The sequence below is a fragment of the Alosa pseudoharengus genome, unplaced genomic scaffold, assembly GCF_046254945.1.
Source record: "Alosa pseudoharengus isolate Yale_2024_CS ecotype anadromous, Long Island Sound unplaced genomic scaffold, YU_APseudo_1.1 YU_APseudo_1.1_scf_246, whole genome shotgun sequence".
Lineage (NCBI taxonomy): Eukaryota > Metazoa > Chordata > Actinopteri > Clupeiformes > Clupeidae > Alosa > Alosa pseudoharengus.
The window spans coordinates 6,484-17,502 of NW_027468693.1; the positions used below are offsets into that span (position 1 = coordinate 6,484).

The window sequence follows — 11,019 nt, forward strand, 5'->3', positions numbered from 1 at the left end:
AGAGCTGTTGTATTCAAAGCTGAGGAAGAAGAGCTATGAGCATAGGTTAATTTCAGGACTGCTGGGTGTACTTTCAAAAGCGCTACATTAAAGCATTCACTCATTCATATAGCACATACCTTTCACCAGATTGTAAGAATGTGAAATGAATAAATATCAGAACAAGAGGCTTTTGCGTAATAGTCAAAAGATAATGCGCCTTTACTGTAGCCTACAGTATAGAGTTTGCGAGGTGGAAAACGAGAGGAAATAATGTTTAAAATGTATATTTAAATTGTAGCCTAATAATGCACTGTTGAGCGTTTTAAATCCGAAATAATAAGGAATGTGAGGAGGTTGCTATTAACTTTAAATCTACAATCAGAACTATCTACAGCCTATGACGCAAATTGAATAGCCATGTCCAATAGCCAACTATCCTAATAGAAAACTGATAGCTTTCCTGGCTAAATGGTATAAATTAGGCCTATTAGACAACATAAATTGTGCTGACGACCCAAATAAAATCTCCTGCGACCCACCCGTGGGTCGCGACCCAGTGTTTGGGAAACACTGATTTAGCCTAGGCCTACTGCGCAATTGCTTACAATAGTGATTTAACTCGTTATTCTCTTATCCACAGAATGCAGGTCATCGGTACTGCTTTGGAAGAGCTACTCGTTTCGGCGAAGAATCAAGATTGCTTGACAGTCGGGGTATACGAATCAGCAAAAGTCATGAATGTGTAAGTAAAGCAGCGAATATTTCTGGATAAGAAATCTTTCTGGAACCTGATAAATATATCTGCTATTGTTACATGACATGGTTATTTGAATCAGTTTCTAACCAAGTGTCATTGTCATTCAACAGTTATCCAGAAAATGTGGCATGCTGCGTGTTAGTGATTGACGAGGAGTACGAATGCGACTTTGCTGTCAGATTCACTTCACCCTCATCCAGGCTTTTTGCTTTGAAAACGACATCAACATCGTGAGGGTGAATGACATCGAGCGCCTTGCCAGTATTGCTGGCATTGACGAGTCGGAGGAATCTAAAGACGTTCACTGCATTCTTATCACGGTAGGCTACACTTTTGCATCACTTCAGTTCCTGTTTAACCTATCATGACATTTATGTTGCAGCTATTTGTAGGTTAAGTTCGTGTTTAGGTCATGCTAATTCTTGTGTGCCTTGTTATTGCAGAGCCCAAATGTGGACTCGTGGAAGGATCCTGCTTTGGACAAACTCCGGCTGTTCTGCAAAGAGAGCCGCGGCATGTACGAGTGGGTGCCGACCATCACCCTCCCCGAGCGCTGAACTGGGCCACTTCTCTACGCTTCTGCAACAGAAGGAGAAGGAACCTATTCCGAATCACAGAGTGTGAAATTCCCACGGAGCGGAGGATGTAAAGCGAACTTCCAGATTTCGAGCTCTCTCTGGAATTCCGTGCTGGCGCTGAAAGATGAAGATAGACTGGATGGGTACAGGAGTCGACCGGGTCGTGATTTTATAAGATTATGGGACATTACTAACAGACAAAATCACTGAGTCATCTTTGTTATGCCGATATGATGGAAAAGAGATGTTCTACAGTAAAACCAAAATGCAATGATGTTGTTAAACAATTTGCAGACATAAATAAACATTTCAAAGGTTTATCCATTATCACTTGTGTCAGTTGCTTGTTTGGTATGTAATAATAATAATAATAATAATAATAATAATAAGCTTTATTTGTATAGTCCCTTTCATACACAGAATGCAGCTCAAAGTGCTTTACATCTGAAGCATGTAACACAATAATAGTCAGTCAGTCATTATCAATCACTTTTCTTCATTGCTGGGGCCGTTTATGATCCAGTCAGCAGAAACCTTGAGCAGAACCTGGTTTCTGCTTCTGGCTGGCTGCACCCTCCAATGGCAGCAGATGTAGAATAATCTGAAAAAGTAGTCTACAGGATAAGATGAGTTAACTAAAAGCTTTCCTGTACAGGTATGTTTTCAGATCTTTTTAAAAAATATTTATATGTAATGTAACGCTTGAGCAATGCAAAATGCAGAAAATAATGCTCCATTTGTTCAGTCATGACAGGCTAGTGAGATACGAGACTGCACACCTGGTGGCGAGGTCATTTGCTAGGCTTCGTGTGTGAAAAATCGGGTTAGGGTTAGGAAATTAGAATTAAAATTTACTTTGGTGAGTGGTTGTTTGGACCATTATGCACTGGCCAGTTGTCCCCGCCCCACTAATCCCATCTAAAAGTCAAATAATATAAAATAAAACAGAATAAAAGAAAAGTTAAAAAGAAAAGCTAAAAGAGAGGAGCTGTAAAAAAGACACAGAGTGGTTTAAAACTTTAATTTAATTTTTCATTAAGACCTTGTGGGTGTAGTGTTTGAAGTTTTAAAATCCACAATCTCTCTGCTCTTTTCCTCTGTAAAATTGTCCAGCCTGGGTTCCCTTCAAGGCCACAGACCCTCAAATGTGTGATGTTGTGCGTCTGGAAGTGTGTGACGAGATAAGTGTTGAGTGTATTTTTGTGTATGTTGTGCAGATGTTGTTTGAGGCGTATGCGTAGTGTATGTCCAGTTTCCCCGATGTACAACATGTGGCAGTGAGTGCAGGTGATGACATATACTAAATTGGGAGTGTCTAAGTTTAATGGATTGGTGGGTGCAGAACAGTGACTATGAATATTGGTGATAAAAAGGTGAGGGGTGAAGTGTACGTTTTCTTTAGGGGGTGGGGGTTGTAAGTGCCGGGTGAAGGTGGTGCGTATGAGGAGGTCTTTGAGGTTTTTATTGCGTCTATATGCAGAGATGAGTGTGTGGTGTTGGAAGGTGGGGTGTGTTGTTTGGAATTCAGTATAGTGTTGTTTCAGTGTGTGGTGAAGGTGTTGTATGCCGTGTGAGTAGGTGCCAATAAGGGGCAGGAGATGGGGTGGGTCAGGGTTGGGGTTAGGAAGAGGGTTGGGGTTAGGGTTAGGAAGAGGGTTGGGGTTAGGGTTAGGAAAAGAGGTGGGGTTAGGGTTAGGAAAAGGGTTGGGGTTTGGGTTAAGGTTAGGAAAAGGGTTGGGATTAGGATCTGGGTCTGGGTTGGGGTCCGGGTTGGGGTTAGGAGGAAGGTCTGGTGTGGGAGTGGGCGATGGGCAAGTGTTTGGGGTGTATGAGTGAGTGGGAGCAAGGCCGGCCAAAGTCAAGTGCTTAATGTGGCGGAGGAAACGTTTAGAATAGTGCCTCTTACGGAGGGCTTGAAAAAGTTGTTGTATGGCATGGTGAAGGTCTGTGGGAAAGGAGCAGATGCGGTGAAAGCGGATTATTTGTGATTTAACTATGGATCTAAACGTGTGTTTGGGGTGATTACTGTGCTTGTGCAAAAGTGAATGAGTGTCTGTGGGTTTAAAATAAACTTTGGAATTAAAAGTTTTATGTGTGGGTGAAACGGGGGTGAAAAAGATGGTGGTGTTGTATGCCGTGTGAGTAGGTGCCAATAAGGGGCAGGAGATGGGGTGGGTCAGGGTTGGGGTTAGGAAGAGGGTTGGGGTTAGGGTTAGGAAGAGGGTTGGGGTTAGGGGATAGGGGGTAATAGCCACAAGTGCACCGGGGTGCAGTTGGTTTTTTGGCCACAAGTCGTGCAGCGTTGGTGTTAGACTGGCGGCATATGCAAACCCAGGTCTACGCTACAGGTAAGGGTTTTTATCTTTTCAGTTGTTTGTTTTAATAATGGTTAATTGTTGTATGGTTGGCTTTTACCGTTTTGCTCATAGGGTAGTCTTCTCGCAGTGTTTGTTTTAAAATTTAAAAGCCAATCTTTATTTCAAACAATTTAAAATCAATTGAATTAACTAGTAAGGTTTTTAAAAGCAGAAATACCGTGTTGCTCCTTGGAAACTCCTTTTTTTTTTTTTTTTTTTTTTTTGATTATGTGCATCTTTATTAGTCCTGATTTCTGTTGCATGTTCTGTGCTTGAGGACAGTAACAATTCTAAATCTGCCCAGAGACGGAATGAGACAGAAATACTAAGGCACTCAGCAGTGCAAATACAAAAGGACTGCATCAGTTAAACACACACATTAAATCTCAACCAAGTGGCAATCATATATATTTAGTTTTCAAGACCATTGATTAAAAAAATTAAACATTTTATAGAATGAAGTGTCACTTTCCCATAACAATCACACACACAAACTAGGTCTCGTCCCAGCTCTGACAGATGAAGTGCTTCTGACTGACTGAACATGACAACACAAAGTGCAGGACATGATGGAAATGTGGTGAAAGAACATCAATGACCATATAGCCTCAAAACAGATGGCTTTAAAACAAAACACGCGCACACACGTGCACACACACACACACACACACACACACACACACACACACAATTGATTTGACAACCATTACACATACATGAATCAAAAAATAATGAAAGCTTTATCCCATCTTCTGAAGGGGAAAAAGTACTACGATCAATTGTATAATTACATTTTTTACATGCTTAAACACAAACCTGGTAGTGATGTAAACCATCAAATATATTCAAAATAAATACTATGTCACCTCAAATGCAACTGTACAGCATATGGACAATAAATATAGATTGTAGAAAATACATCCTGCATTTCTATGCATCTTGAAGCTCTTCCATCTTCATAGAAACATAAATGTACAACTTATTCATATCATTTGAAGTGTTAGAGTTAGGTGATTGTGGTGTAAATTCATAACACTGACATACTGGCAAGGCCCTGCCTCATTCAATCACTCAACAACCCCCCAATCATCCACCTCGCCCTCCACACATACCCTTCTTGCTTTCATTAAGACTCAGTTGACCCTGAAGGGTCAGCAGTTGACTAAACTGCATTGTCAGCAGGCTTGCTGGGCACCTTACAGTCCTCACCCTCTCCCCCGCCCCCTCCAGGCCCTTGCCTCTGGCCCTCCTCCTGCTCGGAGAGCTGCAGGAACTGAGGCAGCTCCAGGTGCTCCGCCCTCAGCAGGCCACGCTGGTCCTCCACACGGCTGCTCTGAACACGAGACAGCACCTCCATCAGACCGTCCATGTCGTAGGGTTTCCTGGTTCTCGGGGAGCCTTTCGGGCCAGTAGCCTGTGGACCTCTCTGGCCTTCAACACTCCCTTTGACTCGGTCCAGACATATCGTCTTGTTGGCCAGGCGGAAGACACTGGTGTTTAGCTTCAGTGGTTGCTGTGATCCACTCATGGTGACGAGAGCATCCTGGGGGGGGATGTCATGCTTCTGTAACAGTGTAGCGAGAGCATCCCGCAAGGTTTTGCTGGACTTTACAATGATACCCACCGTTTTACCAGTGGATTTCACCTCTACCGCAAGCGTCACCCGGACTTCCAGAGACACCTGCTGATCGTTCAGCACCGAGCTGTCCTGTTCCAGTGACAGGGGTTGCTTGTCTTTGCCGTGCAGGTAGATGATCACATCTTTGAGAGGGAAACCCCGTTTGTCACAGAGTCCACCCAGCATATCCCGTAGCGGGTGGCCCGGTTTGGTGGGCACCAGGCTCCCCGTGCCATCCGGGAGGTGCACGTAGCAGTACTTCTCTGGACGCCCCACACCGGAGCCACCACTAGAAATCAGGTCCGCATCCCACAAACTGGCTCGCCCATTCTCGGACTTACAGTGCATGTACCCGAGCTCCACACTACTGGTCGACTTCACCGAGATCTGGGACTCGTTCCGGTTCAGGGCAACACGTTGGAAGGTTACATCTGCTCCCCATGATCCTCTTTTCTCCAGCATCTTCCTCCTGTTGGCCTTACTGTCCGAGGAGGTCAGTCGCGTGTCCAGCTCCTTCTTCCTGTTGCTGATTGGTGTGATGCACTCTCGGGAACCCTTGCTGTCCAATGAAGGCAGCGGTTTCCCCTCAACGCAGGCCAGCATGCAGCCCTGGTAGAGCGGCGAGCGGGCGAACCGTGCGTAGCTATCCATCTTCATCAGCTTAAAAATCTGGTCTTGGGCTTTCTGAAACATGGCTGTTGTTGGGCAGTCCAGGGCACTCTCGTCTACGCGGGCCGTGTCATCGATGTTGGGTTAGGGTTAGGGTTAGGAAATTAGAATTAAAATTTTCTTTGGTGAGTGGTTGTTTGGACCATTATGCACTGGCCAGTTGTCCCCGCCCCACTAATCCCATCTAAAAGTAAAATAAAATAAAGTAAAATAAAATAAAATAAAATAAATAAGTTAAAAGGATAAAGAGAGGAGCTGTAAAAAAGACACAGAGTGGTTTAAAATTTCAATTTAATTTTTCATTAAAACCTGTTGGGTGTAATGTTTGAAGTTTTAAAATCCACAATCTCTCTGCTCTTTTCCTCTGTAAAACAGTCCAGCCTGGGTTCCCTTGAAGGCCACAGACCCTCAAATGTGTGATGTCGTGCGTTTGGAAGTGTGTGACGAGGTAAGTGTTGAGTGTATTTTTGTGTATGTTGTGCAGATGTTGTTTGAGGCGTGTGCGTAGTGTATGTCCAGTTTCCCCGATGTACAACATGTGACAAAAAGTACAGGTGATGGCATAAACTAAATTAGGAGTGTCTAAATTTAAAGGGTTAATGGGTGCAGAGCAGTGACTGTGAATATTAGTGATGAATAAGTGAGGGGTGAAGTGTAGGTTTTCTTTAGGGGGTGGGGGTTGTAGGTGACGGGTGAAGGTGGTGCGTATGAGGAGGTCCTTGAGGTTTTTATTTCGTCTATATGCAGAGATGAGTGTGTGGTGTTGGAAGGTGGGGTCTGTTGTTTGGAATTCAGTATAATGTTGTTTCAGTGTGTGGTGTAGGTGTTGTATGCCGTGTGAATAGGTGCCAATAAGGGGCAGGAGATGGGGTGGGTCAGGGTTGGGGTTAGGAAGAGGGTTGGGGTTAGGAAAAGGGTTGGGGTTAGGGTTAGGAAGAGGGTTGGGGTTAGGGTTAGGAAAAGGGTTAGGGTTAAGGTTAGGAAAAGGGTTTGGGTTAAGGTTAGGAAAAGGGTTAGGGTTAGGGTTAGGGTTAGGGTTAGGGTTAGGGTTAGGGTTAGGGTTAGGGTTAGGGTTAGGGTTAGGGTTAGGGTTAGGATAGGGGGTAATAGCCACAAGTGCACCGGGGTGCAGTTGGTTTTTTGGCCACAAGTCGTGCAGCGTTGGTGTTAGACTGGCGGCACCCCCATGCACCCCCATGTTTTCTGACGCTCCGGACGCAATGGCGCCACTCCCGTCTCGCTGTGACCTTGCGTCGCGGAGATAGGCGGTTGGCTAGGGCCAGAATCGTATGTGAATCCGCAGCTAGCGTGACATGTTCATCACATACGACTCCCGAGTTAGCGGGTTTTCACTCTTGGCCCCTTAGTGGCAGTATGGGAGAATGACAGTCTGTTCCATTTTTCATCACATACGACTCCCGAGATAGCGCGTATTCACTCTTGGCCCCTTAGTGGCAGTATGGGAGAATGACAGTCTGTTACATGTTCATCACATACGGCTCTTGAGTTAGCGCTTGGAGGTTTGCTAGGGCCGGAATCATATACGAACCCGCAGGTATACCATGGGTTTGAGATTTTTTCGGCTCTGCTTAAGGCTTTAACCCTTGCGAGGTTAGCTTAAGTGGGGCACAGTGCACCAGTACTTATCGGTGCTTAAGCCTGGTTGTCCGTGGGGGGGGTGGTACCCAGAGGGGGGGGGTGTTTGCCACTTTGTGTTGCGGGCTTAGCATAGAGGGTGTTAGCTAGTTTGATTAGCGTGTTTAATTTGGGTTAAGTTTAGGAGTAGGATACAGGGTAATGCTCCCAGGCTCACACACACGCGCGCAGGTGACAGAGAGGAGTCTTTGGAGCCTCTGTGAGCAGCAGCAGCCTGTGTGAGAACATGCACTGTCTCCTAGGCCTCTCTGTGCCTCTCCAAGCGTCAGGGGTCAAACCAGAGGTCAAGCTGTTGCGGGCTTAGCATAGAGGGTGTTAGCTAGTTTGATTAGTGTGTTTAATTTGGGTTAAGTTTAGGAGTAGGATACAGGGTAATGCTCCCAGGCTCACAGACACGCGCGCAGGGGACAGAGAGGAGTCTTTGGAGCCTCTGTGAGCAGCTGCAGCCTGTGTGAGCAACAGGCCCCTCTCTCTGTCCCTCTCTATCACCTGCGCGCGCGTGTGTGCGTGTGTGTGGCTGTGCCTGCTGTGGGGGGTCTAGCGCAGCTCTCTGTGTCTCTCCCTGCTCCTAGGCCCAAGTTGAGCCCGTCTGAGCACAAGCACTCATCCCCAGGCCTCTCCCGGCCCGACCCATCACAGTAGCTAGTAGGCCTCTCACAAGGCCTTAGCTTAAGCTAATGTGTGTGTGTTTGGGGGGGAGGGGGGGGGGGCGCTCAGGATTGGGTGAGATTCTAGATTAATTTTGACGCTCCGGACGCAATGCCGCCATCCCCGTCTCGCTGTGACCTTGCGTCGCGGAGCTAGGAGGTTTGCTAGGGCCGGAATCATATACGAACCCGCAGGTATACCATGGGTTTGAGATTTTTTCGGCTCTGCTTAAGGCTTTAACCCTTGCGAGGTTAGCTTAAGTGGGGCACAGTGCACCAGTACTTATCGGTGCTTAAGCCTGGTTGTCCGTGGGGGGGGGTGGTACCCAGAGGGGGGGGGTGTTTGCCACTTTGTGTTGCGGGCTTAGCATAGAGGGTGTTAGCTAGTTTGATTAGCGTGTTTAATTTGGGTTAAGTTAAGGGGAGGGGGGGGGGGCGCTCAGGATTGGGTGAGATTCTAGATTAATTTTGACGCTCCGGACGCAATGCCGCCATCCCCGTCTCGCTGTGACCTTGCGTCGCGGAGATAGGCGGTTGCTAGGGCCAGAATCGTATGTGAATCCGCAGCTAGCGTGCACCAGTCCCTGACTATGATAGGGGGTAATAGCCACAAGTGCACCGGGGTGCAGTTGGTTTTTTGGCCACAAGTCGTGCAGCGTTGGTGTTAGACTGGCGGCACCCCCATGCACCCCCATGTTTTCTGACGCTCCGGACGCAATGGCGCCACTCCCGTCTCGCTGTGACCTTGCGTCGCGGAGATAGGCGGTTGGCTAGGGCCAGAATCGTATGTGAATCCGCAGCTAGCGTGACATGTTCATCACATACGACTCCCGAGTTAGCGGGTTTTCACTCTTGGCCCCTTAGTGGCAGTATGGGAGAATGACAGTCTGTTCCATTTTTCATCACATACGACTCCCGAGATAGCGCGTATTCACTCTAAGAGTGCAAGTTGTTTTTTTGGCCACAAGTCGTGCAGCGTTGGTGTTAGACTGGCGGCACCCCCATGCACCCCCATGTTTTCTGACGCTCCGGACGCAACGGCGCCACCCCCGTCTCGCTGTGACCTTGCGTCGCGGAGCTAGGCGGTTGGCTAGGGCCAGAATCATATACGAATCCGCAGTTAGCGTGCTTCCACATGCGGGGGGGGGGTCGGGATTCACATGTGAGCACCTCCCTAGCGTGACTAGTGTCGCCCTCGTGTGGAAATCAGGCAGCTATGCCTCAGTGTTTTCACTCCTACTATCCCTGACTATGATAGGGGGTAATAGCCACAAGTGCACCGGGGTGCAGTTGGTTTTTTGGCCACAAGTCGTGCAGCGTTGGTGTTAGACTGGCGGCACCCCCATGCACCCCCATGTTTTCTGACGCTCCGGACGCAATGGCGCCACTCCCGTCTCGCTGTGACCTTGCGTCGCGGAGATAGGCGGTTGGCTAGGGCCAGAATCGTATGTGAATCCGCAGCTAGCGTGACATGTTCATCACATACGACTCCCGAGTTAGCGGGTTTTCACTCTTGGCCCCTTAGTGGCAGTATGGGAGAATGACAGTCTGTTCCATTTTTCATCACATACGACTCCCGAGATAGCGCGTATTCACTCTAAGAGTGCAAGTTGGTTTTTTGGCCACAAGTCGTGCAGCGTTGGTGTTAGACTGGCGGCACCCCCATGCACCCCCATGTTTTCTGACGCTCCGGACGCAACGGCGCCACCCCCGTCTCGCTGTGACCTTGCGTCGCGGAGCTAGGCGGTTGGCTAGGGCCAGAATCATATACGAATCCGCAGTTAGCGTGCTTCCACATGCGGGGGGGGGTCGGGATTCACATGTGAGCACCTCCCTAGCGTGACTAGTGTCGCCCTCGTGTGGAAATCAGGCAGCTATGCCTCAGTGTTTTCACTCCTACTATCCCTGACTATGATAGGGGGTAATAGCCACAAGTGCACCGGGGTGCAGTTGGTTTTTTGGCCACAAGTCGTGCAGCGTTGGTGTTAGACTGGCGGCACCCCCATGCACCCCCATGTTTTCTGACGCTCCGGACGCAATGGCGCCACTCCCGTCTCGCTGTGACCTTGCGTCGCGGAGATAGGCGGTTGGCTAGGGCCAGAATCGTATGTGAATCCGCAGCTAGCGTGACATGTTCATCACATACGACTCCCGAGTTAGCGGGTTTTCACTCTTGGCCCCTTAGTGGCAGTATGGGAGAATGACAGTCTGTTCCATTTTTCATCACATACGACTCCCGAGATAGCGCGTATTCACTCTAAGAGTGCAAGTTGGTTTTTTGGCCACAAGTCGTGCAGCGTTGGTGTTAGACTGGCGGCACCCCCATGCACCCCCATGTTTTCTGACGCTCCGGACGCAACGGCGCCACCCCCGTCTCGCTGTGACCTTGCGTCGCGGAGCTAGGCGGTTGGCTAGGGCCAGAATCATATACGAATCCGCAGTTAGCGTGCTTCCACATGCGGGGGGGGGTCGGGATTCACATGTGAGCACCTCCCTAGCGTGACTAGTGTCGCCCTCGTGTGGAAATCAGGCAGCTATGCCTCAGTGTTTTCACTCCTACTATCCCTGACTATGATAGGGGGTAATAGCCACAAGTGCACCGGGGTGCAGTTGGTTTTTTGGCCACAAGTCGTGCAGCGTTGGTGTTAGACTGGCGGCACCCCCATGCACCCCCATGTTTTCTGACGCTCCGGACGCAATGGCGCCACTCCCGTCTCGCTGTGACCTTGCGTCGCGGAGATAGGCGGTTGGCTAG

The 11,019-nt window shown here is 48.4% G+C and overlaps 1 protein-coding gene and 1 pseudogene across 1 annotated transcript; one reads left to right on the forward strand and one right to left on the reverse strand.

Annotated features, from left to right (window-relative positions):
* The first annotated feature begins 623 nt into the window (after window positions 1-623).
* On the forward strand, window positions 624-1,352 carry LOC143099124 (growth arrest and DNA damage-inducible protein GADD45 gamma-like; annotated as a pseudogene).
* A 2,546-nt stretch (window positions 1,353-3,898) lies between these two features.
* Window positions 3,899-6,037, reverse strand: LOC143099125 (regulator of G-protein signaling 14-like). The gene has a single exon (XM_076262207.1). The coding sequence runs from the start codon at window positions 5,983-5,985 to the stop codon at window positions 4,837-4,839; it is 1,149 nt and encodes a 382-aa protein (XP_076118322.1). The 5' UTR covers window positions 5,986-6,037; the 3' UTR covers window positions 3,899-4,836.
* Window positions 6,038-11,019: the final 4,982 nt, after the last annotated feature.

What these genes read in the sequence shown, in the direction of transcription:
- LOC143099125 (XM_076262207.1), bottom strand. Translation starts at nt 5,985, where the DNA reads ATGTTTCAGAAAGCCCAAGACCAGATTTTTAAGCTGATGAAGATGGAT.